At 53.0% G+C, this 18030-nt stretch overlaps 1 protein-coding gene across 6 annotated transcripts in view; it reads left to right on the forward strand.

The window, feature by feature from the left end:
• Positions 1-56: 56 nt before the first annotated feature.
• The window catches only part of CSMD2 (CUB and Sushi multiple domains 2), a 601873-nt gene continuing 583899 nt past the window's right edge, over positions 57-18030 (forward strand). For 4 of the 6 annotated variants that reach the window (XM_032302436.1, XM_032302437.1, XM_032302439.1 and 1 more), the window contains exon 1: positions 60-573. In XM_032302436.1, the coding sequence (XP_032158327.1) occupies positions 384-573 (190 nt within the window). In that variant the 5' untranslated portion in view covers positions 60-383. Of the gene's footprint in view, positions 574-18030 lie in introns of all 6 variants that reach the window. The other 2 variants (XM_032302441.1, XM_032302440.1) reach the window with 2 other exon arrangements.

The raw sequence follows: 18030 nt of genomic DNA on the forward strand, positions 1-18030 counted from the left end.
TTAGATGTAATTTGGGGTTTATCTGGAGGTGGAGGTGGCTCGGAAGAGGAACCCCCACCCTCCAATATTTTTTCCTTTGCTACGCCTCCACCCCCAGCATTTGGAGCGGCGGAGAAGCGGCTCCGGAGTGATTAATCCGGGGATAATTCACCCCCCCGCCCCCCGGCGCGAACCCCGCGAAGCGGGATTGGAGCGAGTCATTTCCGAGAGCGCAGCGCGCCTCTCCCCGGCCGGGCGGACACTTGGTTCATTCCAGCCGCAGAAGCTCAGGGCTCCCGCGTACCGGGATTTTTTTCCGAGCAGAAAAAAGCTCCAGAGCTCTCCTGACCTCCTTTCTCCTCGGCGGTGAGCGGAGCCTCTCCCTCGGCGCTGCCGGCCGCGCCATGCCGCGCTCGCGGGGACGGGAGCAGGGACGCTGCGGCTGCCCCGCGGGGAGGGCTCGCAGCGAAGCCGGGATTTCGGCGCTCGTTTCGGGCGCCGGGAGCCGCTGGGGCCGCCCGCCGCCGCAGCCGACGCCGCCGCCGCTGCTGCTGCTGCTGGGCTGGGGGCTGCTCGGCGCCTCGGCCGCCGCGGGTAAGTCCGGTCGCGCGGTTCGGAGCCGCGGCCGCCGCGCGCCCCACCCGAGCCCCGCGCCCACCCCTCCCTGGCAGGGTCCCTGTCTCTTTCCCCGCTCTCTCCCTTAACCTTCCCCACTCCCAGTCGCCCACCCTCCTGCTCAGCCTCGCTTCAGTCGATCCCCCATCCTCCTCCCACCGTCAGCCGCGTCCTCACCTCCACCCTCACCCTCCTTGCTGCCCTCAACCCCAGCCGCAACTTGGCCGGTTTCGGCCAGCGTGGGGAGCCTGGGAGACAGACATCCCCGCCCGGGGCTGGGGGGCACCCGGATTCAGTTTCAGTGGTTTCAGTTGCTCCAGCCTCCCAGCCCCCCAGGTGCCAGGCTTTCCCCCGATAAACTTTCCTGGAGCCCTACCCCCACCGCCGCCTCCCGATTCCGGTTGGCACACGGGTCCTGGGGGCTGGAAAGGAATGGCGCGCCCCCTCCCCGTTTCCGCGTCTGCAGGGTCTGCCCTTCCTGCCCCCGCCCATTTTCTTGTGAATGAAGCCCGTGCCCCAGCCAGAGCCGTTTCGAGACTGCGGCCACCACCCCCTCCCCAAGTGTCCCCCTCCCCCCGGCGCTCGGGGCTAGAAGAGGGGGGGCGGTCAGGTGGGCGCGCGCCCAGGGCCAGGGTCCCGCGCACGCCTTGCGGGAAGACTCAGGTGGGGGCTGGAGGGTGCTGAGCCACAGGGAGGCGGGGGCGGGGGTTGTGCCCGGGGGCGGAGGAGGGAGTGTCGCCGCCAGGTTCCGCGCCGCCACATTCCCCTCGGTTCCCACTCCGCGCCAAAGTGCCCTTTCCCGCGCCCTGCTGCAGCCGAGCGGCGGGGCTGCGGCTGCGGCGGCGCGGGCGGCAGGACCTGCTCCCGGCGACCGAGTCAGGGAGGGGGGAAGACCAGGCGGGTGCGACGAATCCCGGAACTTCACGGGTGTCTGGCTGCAGCTTGCGGTCCCGGGAAGGCTCGCGGACCTTCGGGAGAACCCAGTCCCCAGTGGGGACCAGTGGCCCCGACTGGTGCCCTTCCACTTTATCTCTTGCACTGCTCTGAGGCTCAGCGCTAGCCACAGCCTAGAAAGTTCCGCGTTCCCGGGTGGGGACGGGTCCAAACGGGCGACGCCTGGGGCCGGATTTTTATTTACCCGGGATGCTGATACTCACTGGGAGAGAAAACCCCTAACACCTGCTGCCTAGGCTAGGACTCGGGCACCTCCGGCCTAGATACGTGGGGTTTTGTTTGTTTTTTGTTTGTTTTTTTAAACCACCGATTGAACCTTTGAAGGCTTGGCCTCCGCCACTCCAGCATCCCGTGCCCCCTTCTTGGAAAGTGCGCCCCTTCCCTGGCAAGCTTGGTGGCCCGCTCTGGGCTCCAGCGTCTTGTGAACCGGAACCTGCAGACGGTCGCCAGCCCCTTAGCCGGGAATGTTAGGGTAGCTGCTCTGGGAAGGCGCCCAGAGCTTCGGCTTTCCCATCCCGACTTGACCGGACTTTCTTGGTTTTCCTAGGAGTCATAGCTGCCGACACCCAGAGAGGGGCGCCCGCGGTGCGCTCGCCTAGAAGCTCTGGCCTCGCGCACACCCACACCCACTGGGTGGCTGCGCTGTTCCCCACGATGCCGCTGGTCCCCCAGACCTGCCACATGGGCGGTGGGAGGAACCTCTGCTCCGGACTGGGACTGTCGGGGCTCTCCGACGTCTGTCCAGGTGTGGCTTTGCAGACTTAGATTGGCCCTGAGGCCATGGAGCTGTTTTTATGGCTAGATACGTCCCTGCCCCCTGGGTATGTCATGCCCCTGGGGAAAGAAAAAGGCCTTCTCCCTGGAGGTTGCACAGTGCTGGGCGGTGCTGGAATTCTGCCTTGTAGATCCGTTGGCTTCCAGCTCTTTGGTCAGCAGAGCAGTTGGCGGTGGTGATGGCTTGGAGGAGGAGGCATTTGCTCTCTGGCCAGTGGCTCTGGCTTCCAGTGCTTCCAGTATATTTCTTTCTAAACCTTTCCCGCATTCAGATGTGCTGTTTGGCCTTGCCAGCAGCAGAGGTTTGGAAATGGACTTGGTGATGGATGATCGCAGGCTTTCTCAGTTTCAAAGGGGAAGAACATTCATTTTGTGTTCTCTGTACACTGTTGACTTTGAAAGACGCTCAGGACTGAACTGTCTCCCTTGCTTGGACCCGTGAGGACTGAATACAATGATTATAAGGATTTGAGAAGGGGGAGCCTCCTCACTCACCTTTGCCTTAGACCTTCAACCCTTCTGTCAGGGTCAGGCCGGTCTCACACTCCCTCTGGCTTTGAACCCCAGAGAGACCTCCCGCCACTTACGTTCTCTGTTAACTCTGGCTCAGTCTGTCTCTCTTCTTCCATGTCCCCTTGGCCTGCAAGCTGCTTGCTCTATAACCTAAAACAAGCTAACCAGACTTCTTGGCCCTGTTGACCTTCTCCCTACCATCCCTTTGTCTTTACAAGTGTCTTCAAAGGGGTCTTCAAATCACTTTCTTGGCTACTGTTCACTCTCTGCAATCTGCCTTCTGTCCCTGGGATTGGAAGTCTCCAGGAGAGATCTTCAAGGACTACTCTGATTGTCATGTCCATTGCAATGTACTGTGTTTGTCTTCCTTTACCTCTCTGTGGCTTTGAACACTTTGGGTTACTCTTTTTTAAACATTTCTTCTTTGGGCTTCTGGGATACTGTGCTATGCTGATTTCTCTCGTGCCTCTTGGCTATTCCTTCACAGTGTCTGGTGGTAGCACTTCTTCCCCTCCTGTAAGCATTTCCTACAGCCTTCTAGCCCTTGTGTCTTTCCTCACTTCCTTTCCCTACTTTGTAGGGGAGCTCAACCCGGTCCCGCCCTTCCACCACCACACTCTGAAGCTTCCAGATGTCTCCTGCCAAGACGCTTCTCCTGACGTGTCTTTTGGTATCCTAGCCCATGGAAGCTCTGGGTCTACATAGCCCATGTATCCAGCTGACTCTTGGATAGCTTCACCTAGATGTTTCCCTTCTAGAACAAATTCATTAGCTTCTTTCCTGAACCTCCAGGATTCCCTGTGTAGGCTGGTGGTTCTTCCCAGTTACCCAGCCTAGAAACCTTAATGTCATCTTCAACTCCTTCCCTATCAGGTGGCCATCAAGTGCCTACCTTCAACTTTGACTAACCCTAGCTACTTTTCTCTGGATTCAGAGGCTCTGAGCATGGACAAGGCTGTTGTGTCTCCTATATGCTTACTAAGTAATTCAAAATAAAAGCAACATTGACCTGTGAGTTTAAGGAATTCCACCAAAGTTCTGATTTTCCCCGTGCTAATCACTTCATTGCCTTAAAAAAAAATCAAATACCAAATTATTATTATTTTTTTAATTCTGTTTTACTTATTCCCTAAGTGCTTGTTGTCAGAGGTGTCTTGGGGACTGGAGCACTGAGCATACCCAAGTGTTTGATTATAATACTAATTGAGTTGTCCTCAAAGTATTTGTTTTTTTGTCTCACATATTGAACTGTGAGCTTCCCAAAGACAGGGATAGTACTTTTTTCTCTTGGTATCCCCAGCACCCAGCTCAGAACTTTGCATAGAATTAGTGCCTGATAAATGGTTGTTAAATCAGCAGATGGTTTTGAAACTTTTCTTTTTTTTAACCCTTGGATGGTTTTCTAGGGACTGATAAAGCTAAATCAAGAATTTCAGCAGCCAGGACAGTGAGAGATGACAATGATGCCTGGTCCCCTGTTGCTTCTGCCCCCCAGAACTAAACGTCACAGATTAGTAAGATAGTTCCTTAGATTTCAGAACCGGTGCACAAGCCCTTAGCTATCATTGTCCCTACTCCCCCAAAGGAAAGATACTCAACCACTCAGTTACCAGTGTATGGATTTGAATTTTCATTTGCCATGGAACTGCAAGTTTTTGGTTTTCTTTCTTTTTTTTTTTTTTAAAGATTTTATTTATTTGACAGACAAGATCACAAGTAGGCAGAGAGGCAGGCAGAGAGAGAGGAAGGGAAGCAGGCTCCCTGCTGAGCAGAGCCGGATGCGGGACTAGATCCCAGGACCCTGGGATCATGACCTGAGCCGAAGGCAGAGGCTTTAACCCACTGAGCCACCCAGGCACCCAAGTTTTTGGTTTTCAAGAAAGAAGCTGACTGTAGCAGGTAATGTTGAGCACGTCTCTGGCTAGAGAGAGTGTGGCTTTGTTGAAGGTGAGACTGGGAGCGTGTGTAAGGGGACTGGAGAACAAGATGGCGGGCTCTCGGACTACAGGGTTTGTTGGTCCACAAGGGTCCAGCAGGTGGCTTCGGCAGCGCCACCTGGTTGCAGGTGTGTGACCTGCCCCTGCCTCACCATGGTTTTTATGCCAGCCGGACTAAAGGCCTCTGATTGGCCCGCAGAGCCAGATGGTCCTTGTAGAGAACTGGTCCACCTTTCCAAGTCTCAGGGTCCCACTTGGAAAAGCGGCATGTCATTCCTGTGTTGTGGGAAACACTAGAAGTCAGAGATGCACCAGACCCAACACGTACTTACCTTATCCAGAGTGCCCATTTAGTGCAAGCTGGGGCTGAAGTGGGGACCCTGAAGGCAGAAGACTCATCAAGGAAGTGTGTGAGCCCTCAGCATGGCCTCAGCACCCACCAGGTGCCCTGAGATACCCAAAGGAATAACACTAATGGCTGGTAGTCCCTGAGTCCCCATCATGAGCTGGCCCCATCCCAACCACTTGGTCGGATGAACTCAAGCCTCACTGCAACCTGGTGAGGCCAGCAATCTTATTATCCCCTTTTTGTATGGCAAGAAATAGGTTTAGAGAACTACATAACTTAGCCACACAATAGTCAATGGCCAAGCTAGGGCTTGAAGCCAGTTTGCCCAACTCCAGATCCTTTACTCATAACCATACTGTTGTCCAGCTTCTAAGGGGTCCAGGCTGGCACCATTCCCCTGGAATCCTTCTGCCCAGGCTGCTGCCTCTGCCCTGCTTTTTCCCCCAGGGCTGCTTCCCCCCAAGTGCTGCTGGGCACTTGAGGCTTGGACCCCAGGCGTTCAACCCTGGGGCAGCCATGGTCCATCCGTGTCCACCACAGCTGCTGTGACTGCACAAGCCTCCTTGGTCTGCTGCTCCCAAACCCCCATCTTGATTGAGACCTCCAGTGGCCTCTCAGCCCCCAAGCTCCCCCTGCTATAAAGCTCAGCAGGACATATTGGAATGTCTTGGTTAGTGAGGTGGCACCTATCCATATTCCCTAAAGGCCCATGCACCCATGCAGGCTGGTGTAGCCCAGCCCCCAGCCCCCAGCACACACCCGAAGAGCACCTGTCAGAGGATGAAAGGCAGGTTCTCTGGAACCCAAGGCCTCCTTACCCTCACACTGCCCTCTTGGACATTCCCAAGGCAAAGGGTTTGGAGGAGTGGGAAGGGGCAAAGGAGCGCCCCCCAAGTGGGAGGTGGCCCAGGCCCTCCTGGGGAGCACCCAGCTAGTAGCTCTCCTTTGGGGAGTCTGGCTAAATGGCTAAATGCTTCATAGACATTACTATTCAATTCACATAACCATCCAGGCACTTTATCGTATTTGAAGAGACGAAGGCTCACAAGTTAAGCATTTTGGCCAAGGTTTTAGAGTAGATAGGTAAAGGAAGCAGGATCAGCCCCCAGGGCTACTTGACTCCAGGAGCCACTCGCTTAATCCCGGGAAAGCAGTTGTCATGGTGCTGGACACCCTGTTAGCACCCAGTGCCTGCTAGATGCTGTCCCCACCACCACCACTGCCCCCTTGCCCGTGCTGCTGCTACCATCTACTTTCTTCGGGCACCAGCCTCGCAGAATTGGGAGGGAAACAGGTCTAACCCCTGTTAGGTGGGCTTGGGGTCCGAGAGCCCACTGGAGGTCTCAGGTGTCTAACACGTGCCCCTCTGACATGCTGCTCAATGCATCACAAGAACCTTTTCTCTTCGTTTCTCCCGCTGAAAGGACACCTTTAAGAACCTGGCCAACTCACCCAACCCTATTAACGCTGGTCCCGCCTCTTCCTAGAAGGGTCATAGGGGAGGGTCCTCAAGTTCCTCCTAGAAGCTGGACAATGTCCCTGATACAGTGCTGGGGTTTCAGTCCTTGAGGGCGGGAGATGGCCTCCCAACCCCCTCCTCTCTGCCTGCCGCAGAGATCTTCCACAACAGGGGTACATGGGGGTGAACTTGAAACTGGAGGGTTGTTGCAGAGTTCTCTACCTCAAAGAGACACTGTGTCTTTGTGGCTTCACTGGCTTTGAACAGAGCTTGGCTCTCCCTTGGACCCACAGAAGGCAAAGGGTAGACTATGCAATGTGGGGTTTTCTCAACTTGAAAATGATAGTGACATTCTTAGAGCTCTCTCCTGACTCTTGTTAAGCTAAGAGAGACAAAGGAAACTCAATTTGTTTTCTTTCTGGACTCCCGAGAGCCCAGTTCCCTGGATTATCTTTTCATACCTCTTCTTTAAAGATGAGATTTTGTCTTTTTTTTTTTTTTCCCCTCCTCTCCCACCCCAATACACATTTAACTGTTAGATGTTTGGGGGACGGTGAGACCTTTTGACTTTCTCACGTAGCTTCCTGTAACACAAAGAACAAACAGTCTCATCTCTGTATATGATCATAGATGAGAGCTTTGACAAAGCAGGGCATGAGAGGGGAGGGAACGTAATGAAATATCATGGCTTGGAATTGGAGAAAGAGGATAATCTGAGATGGGCTGAGATCAAGTAGGAAGGAGTGAGTGACGGTAGGATCAAGAGCCGCAGGGAGGTGTTGGGATGGGATGGAGTGGATTGGGGTGGATTGGGATGGGTGGTGGAATGGAAAAGAAGAGGGTTGAGTGAAATACAATGGTTTGGGGTGGTATTGAGAGTGTGGGAGGTAGAGCAATCAGGTGATTGACTGGGTATCCTGTTGGGCAGGATAGGAATGGGTCAGTAAAGGATTGGGGTGGAATGGCATAGGATGGGATGGGTAGAGTTTGGGTGGGGTGGAATGAGACAAACTGGGATATGGTGGAGTGGAGGTGAATGTGTCCTGGTGGGATGCGGTGAGATGGGGACGAGTCAGGCTATATTGGGACAGCTTGACTTGGGTGGTTGGGATGGGGTACTGGGAGATGTGAGGTTTATAGGCAACTGAGTGGGCTCTGTAAAGAAATGGAAATGAGTGAGGGCACCAGAAACAACCTGCTTCCCATGTTTTTAGCATCTTCTTCTTCCTCCCCAGAGCTCCTCAGGTTTTTGGTTACCAGAACTGTGAAATCTCCAGCAGATGGAAAGTCCGCATCAGCCCTGCTTCCACTCGGGCATGCATCCTAAAATGCTGGAGGCTCCAATCTCCTTCTGTCAGAGGTCATTCTTCAGGGAGCAATTGGGAGTCCTCTGTGGCCACCACCTCGAGCCCTGTCAGAGAACTGTGCCAGAAACATGACAGGAAACCCCCATGCAGCCCAGCGTCAGACAAGGGCACCGTGTCCTCCCTAAACTCCTGGGGTGGCTGTACCCATAGCAAGCCATCTTTTCAGTGGTGGAGGGCTTCACTGCAGTGGCACTCCTCTCTTGGGGGGGGTCTCCCCACTGGAAACTGCCTTTTCTTTCTATCTACTTGTTTCTGTAAAATGTCAGAACGTTTTAAACAGAATTGATCTCTATGAGGATGTCCATCCTATCCTTGAAAGTCATCATTATAAAGTCATCATATATAGTTTTTATGATGCTAGGAATAAGGAATATGTGGTTCAGTTATTGACAGCGCTGAGATAACTCTCAGAAATTTATTTGAGAATCTCACATGTGGTCTGGAACAGAACATAAGGGCTGGTATTGCAGCCCAAATAGCCTTCCTTCCCTCCAGTTTCTAATTTATACTCAATTAAGTGCAGTTATAATCCCCAAACCTAAAAAAAAAAAAAGGTGTGTCCATCTTCTGAGTTTTCAGATCAGAAATCGCCTAAGTTCCGTTAAGTAGACACATCTATTTATTGAATGGAAGCGAACTTGTGTGACGGTTTCAAGTTTAAAGGGAGAGAGCAGAGACTTTGAAATTTAGATCATCTGAGGGCCGCGTCCCTGTGAGAGAACGCCCTGGCGTTTCATTCGGGCTCTTCTAGGATGAACAGGTGTGGTAGGGTGGACTCAGCCCGGGGAGGGAACTTCGTCTGTTGGTTGCCACCCTTGTCTCGCCTACCACCTGCTGACCCTCACTGCCTCCTCCCTCGCTGTTTCCGGGGAGAGGGTTGAGTATGGAGAGAGGCGGAGAGACTGAGTGAGCCTTGTGTGGGCTTCTGGCACGTTCCTTGGCAAGAAGAAGGAGGTGAGAGTGTGCTGATTCATTTTCAATCCCCTTGAAAGAGTTCCTAGCATGAAAACAGCCACTTCTGGGATGGCATCCCCTCTTCCTGGGGACCCGTGTGGCCCTACCCTCTTGGCCCTTGTCGTCTGGGTAGCTGCGGGAGGACTGACCCACGGCAGATCCGAGGCTGGGAGGGAGGTAGTCTCGTGTGTTTGATATCTGCCTTGAAATTTGGCACAAGGGTCAGGAAACTGGTGTTCTGTCTCCGTCATGCCTTCACGACTTCCGTGACCATGACTTCATCTTTGCGGGCCTCTGTTTCCTCAGCTGTAGAATGCGGATAATATTACTCATGGTGCCTGTGTGATCCTGAACTTGGAAGCTCTTTAATGAACCAAACTAAAAGGATCTGGGGATATGACCGTAAGCCACTAGACTAAGCACCACCCAGTGGGAGATCCCGTCTGGTGGCCAGGCTGGCTTGGCTTGGCTTTCCAGGGATTCCCAACCCCTTCCCTCTGCAGACCACCTGCTTCATAGGGGGAACGAGTAAAGAAGGGCGGACTTGCTGGGCGTCCTGGCCCTGATCCGATCCATTCTTAGCTCTCCGACGGCCTGTGTGGCTGATCTGGGGAACTTGGGATGGAGGGGCCAAGCACTTGCCCATCAGACATAGGGCTCAGCCTTCTCGTACCCACCCGGCCGCCATGGGACAGCATCACTGTGCATTCCGTGGGAGTGGGGGTGATTGCCCAGGTTTCTCCTTCACTAACACATTCATCCAGGGGACAAAGCTTTGCGCTGAGGCCTTTTAACTCGAGCAAGATGAACATTCCTTATGTTCCAGGGCCACGGGACTCACATCTCTTATGATATTGTGTTCCCAGGAACGTGGAAAGAGGACAATGTTACAGAGATAGTTTCCCTGAGTCACGTGGCAGGCACAGGTGTTTTTAATTTTGTGCCTTTTTTGTTTGTTTTGAGCTCAGGTGCATAACATTGGATTCATCCCATCTTCAGACGATAATGCTTGAAGATCATCTGTCTATGCAAGGTTCCTGTCTTGTTTTTATTTTAAATGTTTTCCTCCCTTTATCTTCAATCTCAAGGCATTATTGCATTCCTACAACTGTACCCACTCTGATACATTTGATAGATGTCTTGAAATAAGCATGGATCCTTGTAATATATGTAGGACTGTTTTGTGTGTTTTTAATTTACATAGATAGCAGTGAGCTACACGTTTCATGCAGTTTCTTATTTTACCCAACACTATATTTTAAATATCTAGCCTCGCTTCTGTGTTTGTCTGGTTTGTGGCTTCTAATTGCTGTGTTACTTTATGAGCTCTGTATCACATTCCGTGTATGCTTTTCACCTGAGGAGAGACCCCTGGCTTGGCTGTAGCTCCCAGCCACGCATGAAATTCAGAAGAACTTCCTCATTCATGCTCTCTTGGGACCCTGTGTGAGCATACTGGAGGCTGTATAAATGGGCAATTGGGATCCTTGAGTTAATATGTTAATTTCCTATGTTCTGCTGGAGTGTTTTCCAGAAAGGCTCAGCCAGGGCTCATTTCCATGAAGAGTGCACAAGAGTTTCTGTCTCCCCATATCATCACTAATACCTGATATTATCCATCTTTCTAATTTTGGCTGTTCTGATGAATTTAAAGTGCCATCTCCTTGTTTTAACTGGCATTTCTCTGATTACTAGTATATTCAAATATCTCCTATATGCTTGTTAGTGGTTTGAGCTTCCCCTTATGCAAATAGTCTATTCATGTTCCTTGTGTACTTTTCAACCGGGCTTCCTGTCTAATTTCGGAAAATTTTCGGTCAATTTGCAGAGGTTCTTTCTACAGCCCAGGTATTACCCTCTGTCAGTATTAGAGGTTACACATAACTTCACCCAATCTTCCATCTGTCTGTTTGGTTTATGGCCTTTTTCTCTGGACAGAAACACTTCATTTTATGTGGTCAGATCTCTCAGTATTCTATGAAAGGCAGAAGTGGAGTCATGTGGGGCGGCTGAGATGCTAGGGGCAGGGCGGGTTCCCAGGCCAACCTGGCTCTACCCTCTCACAGGCCTGGCTCTCTGTATGGAGGGCTTTGAGGATTTCCGGACTTCCGATCCATACGGGGCTCCTTAATCTTGCAAAAGGTCTCTCTTCTGGCTTAAGGCCCTGTGTTTTCTGAAGTTGCCAGCTAAAGTAGAAATTAATGACTTGCTGGGTACCACACTTGGAAAATGTGAGGGACCACCCAGTCCTTCAGCAAGGCAATTACGGAGGGTCTGTGCTGTGCCCGAGCTCTCAGACACACTGGGGACAGAGACAAGTCTGACACACGTGTTCAAGGCCGCCTGATTCACAGTTTCCAAGAGGTGGAAACAACTGAAATGTCCATCAGCTGGTTAGTAGCTAAACCAGACGTGGTCTCTACCTACACCGGGGAATACTATTCAACCTTGAAAAGGAAGGAAATTGTACAGGCTACAACATAGCGGATCCTTGGAGACATTCTGCTAAGTGAGAAAAGCCAGTCACAAAAGGACCAATACTGTATGATTCTGCTTTGATGAGGAAGCCAGTGTAGTTCAATCCGTAGGGACAGAAAGGAGAAGGGTAGTAGGGAGGGTAGGGCAGGGGGAGAGGGGAACGGAGAGTTAGTGTTGAGCGGATACGGAGTTTCAGTGTTGCAAGACAAGAAGAGTTCTGGAGATGGAGTGTGGGGACAGTGGGGACATGCCGAAGGACATGGACGTACTGAACTGTACCCCTTAAAACTGGTTAACGTGGTCCATGGATGGTACATGAATTTTGCCATAATTAGAAAAACAGTCTCAGGGGTTCTGGGAAGGCTCCTGAAGCAAGGCAGGCTCTGGCGGAGGTGTGCAGGAGAGGTAGCAAAGGGCAGATGAAGAGGGCCCCCGGGGGAGGCGTGCCCACTATGGAAATGCACTCTCACAAGCCCTTGGTCAGCGGGAGCAAGGCGTGCAGAGGGTCTAGAAGTTCTGCGTGACCCGCGGGTGTGCTAACACAAGAACCTCAAGGAGGAATGTGCAGGGTCGGAGCCGGGCTGCAGTTCGGCTGGCTGGGTTGGAAGGTGCAGACCTCTGCAGGGAGGAGGGGTCGGTGGGGCGTGGGCCCTGTGGGCAGAGGCGGGTCTGGCAAGGTGCTTAGGGTGCCATGGGGGAGGGGGGCTGGCAGGGGGTGCAGGGATCTTTTCTCTTCTGTGTGCCCCCACCCTGCTCCCCACCTTCCCAGAGGGTGTAAGCATCAGACAGAACTGCCAGGAGTCCACGAGCCCCACTACATAAATTGTGGGCTGTAAATCACCATGCCGTTAATCCTCCCTCAGTGAGAACAGCACCACACTTTCCTCCCGAAAGAATAAAAATAGGAAATGTACCTACTCAGGGATGACTCAGCAGACTGTCTGGCGGGGGGACCCGTGGTCTTCCTCCCCAGCCAGTCACATGTGCCCCTCACTATTCGCTCCGTGGCCTCTTTCTCTTCCGTCTCTGTGGCTTGTCTCGACTCCCTCCTTTTCCCCAGCCCTGTGAGCTCCCTGGCATTGTCACCATTGTCCTCCTCCCCTGGGTCTCATCTTCAGCTGGACCCTCTTCCTGACCTTTGATCTCTTTGTCATCACCCACACCTGACCTGGGACCCTCCAGGTCCCTGGCCTTACCTTTAGCCGGGTTTCAGCCCAGCAGCTCTGTCAACAAGGAGGGTGTTTAAGCCCTTGGCACTCTGCACAGAGTCAGTCGGCCGTCTGCTGTGGCCCTGGGCGGGGGGTCATGCCTGTCAATACTACTTCAAAGCCCCTTGGCCTTTGGCCAAGGACAGTTATAAACTCCCAGATACCCAGGGAACTCCAAGAGAACAGTGGAAGTGGGGAGCGGGCAGGGCAAGTTTCCTAGGGCAGCAAGCAGGCCCTCCAGATCTGAACACAGGTCCCTGGGATGCTGGGGATGCCCACTAGGAGGTCTAGGACCAGGGGCAAGTGGCTTGCACAAAGGCTGCCAGCTGCCAGAGGCGCATGGGCTTATGTCTGCCTTCCCCTCCAGCGGCACCACTGTCTCCATCCTGGAAGCCGGGAGCTGTCCTTTAGGGAATACTGGGCCCCTGGCTGAGAGCTGTATTTTCCTCTCCTTAAGCCTGGAGCTCCTAAGAAGTCGGCCATTGGCAGTTGAGGAAGCAGAGTTGAAGGCGATGAAGTTCCTCACCTCCAACCACACTGCAGGGGAGAGGAGAGCCCGGATTGAAAGCTGGTCTGATCCAGGCCCAACAGACACAACTGTCACTGTAGCCACGTTTCCGGTTACACATGGGGAGCCCCAGGTCCTCCCGCCCCTGGTCTTCTGAATCAGAGTATGAATCTAGGAGTGGGGTGTGCAGTCTGCATCCTGAGAAGCTTCTCTTAGTATTATTATTACTGTGCACATGGGGTCTGTCTGGGAATCTCTCAGGCAAACAGCTCCCAGTTCTGAAGGTGGAACACCAAGGTCATAGGCCTTCAACCACCGCTCCTGCTCACTTTGTTATGGCCCTGGTCTTGAGGGGGCCCCCAGGACCCAGCAGAGGAAGCAGGGAGGGAGGCCACCCCCTCCCCTCCTTTACTGTTACAGGAACTTTGTCCCCTTAGTACCTGAGGTTCTCTGTCAGGTCATACCTCTTCAAAGGATGAAGAGGGAGACCAGAAAGAAGGGTGGTGGGCAACAAAGCCAAGTTTACTGAGCAATCCTATAAAGCTCCTGGAGAGGGAGGGGTGGCCTGAGAGAGTTACCCTCAGAGTTTCTAAGTGTAGGGGTTTTTATGAGCTGTTTTGTGAAACTATCTTGAGTATCCTGTGTGGGGGGCCCCCATGAAGTGCGCCAGTCACGGCTTTGATCATGCACCAGCTACCTGTCAGGTTATTGTTCATGTGTTGATGGTCTTTAGGGCTGACATTTGGAGACTAAGTCACTCTGAAAATCCCACCAGTGAGCTCAGGCTGCCCGCCCCCTCCCTGCTCCCCTGGGAGGGTGGTCCTGTACCAGCCAGGGAGGTAAGAGGCTGGGAACTGGATTCCTTGGTACCACTTGGGAGCTTCCTCCAGAAGTCTGCCTTGACCGCACGGTAATCCCAGCCTCACCAGGCCCTGAGCCTACCTGCCTGACTCTCCCTTAGCCTGTCTATAGCGCCAAGAGAGACCCATGTTTTATGGTTAATTGTTTTGTCTCAGGATGTTTTGCAAAAGTTACTTTCGCAGAAGTTGCAAAACAGAACGCTAGTGAGGTTTGGTCTTAGCTGACCTGGCTCCCTGCTTTCTCACTGGGGGATCCTGGCCTTGACTACCTATGTGTCCCACTAACTCCTAAGGCCACTCCCAGCCCCGCTCACAGGTAACCAGATTTGCGCAGTCAGATTCCTGGGGGGTGGGGAGGAGCAGAGGAGACAGTAAGCCCTGTAGCCTGTTAGTCTGGCATTTACATTCCTAAACTGCTTAACCCACTGAACAAAGGGCCGATTGGTGAGGGTGGCAGGGCAGTGCAGTGGGGTCAGGGTGGGGTGGGGCTGGGGTTAGGGTGCAGTCAAGGCAGGCTTCTGGAGGAAGCTCCCAGAGTGGGGCCAAGGAATGCAGGTCCTTGTCTTCTTAGCTTCCTGGCTCAAATAGGACCCGGTCCTCAGGGGGAGTGGCCCTAGCTCAGTGGAGGGCCTTCCAGAGTCTGCCTTCCCTATGAGGAACCAGGGACTCAGCAGGGAGACTGAGACGAATAGGGATGCTAAGGCAGAAAGTACAAAGATCCTGTGAGGCCCAAGGTGGCCTTTATTTGTGAGGTAGGGACGATTAAATCAGTGCCATGGGAGAAGAATCTTTCATGATCAGGTGAGCTTGGGAAACACTAGGCCCTTGGTGTCCCATGACGGGTGGTCCAAGGCATGGCCAGGAAGCTTCTTAGAAATGTGGCCTCTTAGGCTTCACAGTTCACCTACTGAATCAGAATCACTTTTTTTTTTTTTTAATAATTATTATTTTTTTTTTAATTTTCAGCATAACAGTTTTTAAAGAGACCCAGGTGATTTCTGTGCCTGAGAGTCTGAGGAGCACTAGGGGACACACTTTCTCAGGGTAACCTTTAGAGTAAGTCCAACCCAGCACAAATCCTGGCTCTCTTCTGGGCCTTATCTGTTGCAAGTAGAACGAGGCAAAAAGCCTGACCTCGCAGTTACACCTGTAAAGGTCTTTGTTTGCAAGAGCCTGGCTCTGAGCACACAGATCTCCTGCCCCACTGACAAGGTCTGGGTTCTTTTTTCACCCCAAGAGTGTCCCCAGCGCCTAGGACAGGGCCTGGGGCACAGTACATGCTCAATCCGTTTGTTGACTGACTATGTAGAGAGTGGTTGTCAGGAAAAATGGAACACCCTGGAAGCTAGTTTTTAGAGCAACAAAGAGCAAGGCTTTCCTTTCTGTTCAAGGCAAACTTTTGATACAGAGCATTGAGATGGCGTTCCTGTGTTGCAGGAAGATTTTGTTGTTGTTGTTGGTAGAATTAAATTATTTTGAGAAGTGTTAGCCTTTCACACTTTAGTAAAAAATGAACTGATCAGTCTAGAGAGATCAAGGTCGGGTAGGGTAATAAAGGACTCACTGCCTCTGAAACCACTCAGCATGCCGAGGCCTCAGACTTTGAACCTAGAAGTTCACCTGACCCATTCTTACTCCTCTTCCTCCTTTTCACCAGCCTCTGTTGACCTCTGCCCCTCAGTGCAGTCCCTGGTATGTCCCGCCCCAGCTCTGTGCCCCTCTGAACCATAGGCTCCATCTGGGGATCATTCTCATTGCCGAGGAAACCTTGCCCACTTGCTGTCCTGAGCAACCTTGTTTCCTCCATCACAGAACAATCATCATTGAAGGAAACAACTGCATGAACCTTACTGCCGAATTTGGGTAGGGAAGCGCTCCCCAGGAATGGCATTGCTGTCACTGGCATCCCTGTTCCTCATGAGCCTATAAACACACTTGGTTTTCATCTTAAAGGTACACGAGGGGCGCCTGGATGGCTCAGTTGGTTAAGCATCTGCCTTCGGCCCAGGTCAGATCCCGGGGTCCTGGAATTGAGTCCCTCATCAGAGGGAGCCTGTTTCTCCCTCTCCCTCTGCCTTGCAGCCCCCACCCCCAACTTGTGCTCCCTCTCTAACTCTGTCAAATAAATAAAAAAAATCTTTTTTAAAAGAGCACACTGAACAACACCCCTTCCTTGACTCTTCACCCTCTTTGGCTGTCACCCTGTTTTCTTCCCTTCCTAGCCATGCTCCTGGGAGGGTGTCTGCCAGCTCCTTTCTCAGTCAGCCTGTCATCTGGTTCCCACCCTCCCCAATCCAGGGAAAGTGCATCCCCCAGGGTGCCACATGACTTCCTCCTTCCCAAGTCTTAAGTGTCTCTCTTGGCCTCTAGACCTTTCCATCAGGCACAGCCTGCTCTTGACCTTCTGTCTGTCCCTTCCTCTCTTCAGCACCTGACACTGCTCCTTCATCCTTCCCTACTCGAACTTGCATTTCTATCAGTGCTTCCATGGCTTTGCCCTTAGCCTTCCTCTCTGTTGATCTGCATTTCCTTCCTTCCTGGGGCTTAACACCGCTATCCACACGCTGATCATCCCTGCCTCCCACATTTAGGTCTCCAGAACCCCAGATCCAACACCACACACACACACACACACACACGTGCATGGTCCAGCACCCCCCACCCCCCCTCCAGCATGCTCACCACCCCATGCTCTTTTGTGTCCCACCCCCAGAAATGGCCACACTACAGTCAAATCTTCCTAAGCTGGAAATCTGGAAATCATTCTTGAGTTCTACCCTCACGTACTGCTTGTCGCTAATCACATCTTAGGGATTCTGCTTCCCAAATAGCTCCCGAGCCCTCCCATATCCTCCCCAGTGCTGCTGTGACTCAGGCCTCACCCTTCGCTCCTGGACACTTGGGACCCGGTGCTCTGGCCATGGCAGTGGCCATGGTGTGGACTTGCACATCCTTTCTTGCCTTCCTCCAATCGGCGATGGGCACCTCGGTCAGAGAGAAGCTGGGGAGGCTTTGCTCTCTGGGATGCAAGGGAGGGGCACCCTGTGGCAGAGACTGAAGCTCTCAGGATAAGCGTGAGCCTTGGCAGGAGCTCAGGCTGATATGTCCCTAACCACCCCCCACCCCTTCTGGGGTTCTGATGGATGGAGTATAAGGACAGAGAATGCTAGTTGGATGGTAGAGAAAGTACTGATTCATTTATTAATAGCTGGGCGTGTGCCTGCTACTTGTCAAAGCACAGGCTTTGGGGACATCAAGTTGGAGAATGTGGCTCAGCCTGAGCCCAGGGGTTACTTTTCATCTCCCACTGTGAGTGTGAACCTTAGCAACGGAGGGAGCTCTTGGGAGCTTCTGCAGAATTAGGCTGGGATGGGGTCTGTGGCACAATCTCTGTGTCCCTTCCTCAACCACAAGAATGAAGAGCTGGCTTTGCCTCCAGCTTTAGGTTGGACGGTGGTAGGGGACAGCTGCGGGACACACTTTGCCTTCCAACTCAGTGGCCCTGCCTGCTGGTAAAACGTGGCCCAACCAGGGGTGAGGAGGGAGGTGCCAAGTGCCCAAACTGCCTTCTGAGCCTTCCCTAGCAGTGGGGAAAGGGGGGTCCCCCTCTGTCGGCTCATACTGCCACAGGGTAAGGGGCTGGCAGGTAGGGGTGAAGCAGGACTCCTGAATGTCTCCCCCTCCATCAGCATAGCCCAACCTTGTTATGACTGGGGACTTGGAGTTCCTCCCAGGAAACTTGTGTTTCAAGGCACTGTTTCCACCAGACTGCATTGATTAAGAGGTGCATGGATCCTTTCCCCGTCTTTATTCCTAAAGGACATATGTCACTGCCATTGTTTTCTGGTCTGTTGGCACTGATCAACTCTCCCAAATCTTCCCACCCTGAAAAGCTTACCAAGAGACTCTGCCAGGGGGCCCTGGACAAGTTCACTAGACTTCTCGGCTTCCCTAGGCTCTGTCCCTGGGCTGAGGAGGGCGAAACCACATCCGCCACGTGGAAACAGACGTGTGACCCTTTCTACCTTCCAGCTCTCCTATTCCAGAGGCCTGGTCCCCTTCCCTGCTTCCGGTG

The sequence above is a fragment of the Mustela erminea genome, chromosome 10, assembly GCF_009829155.1.
Source record: "Mustela erminea isolate mMusErm1 chromosome 10, mMusErm1.Pri, whole genome shotgun sequence".
Lineage (NCBI taxonomy): Eukaryota > Metazoa > Chordata > Mammalia > Carnivora > Mustelidae > Mustela > Mustela erminea.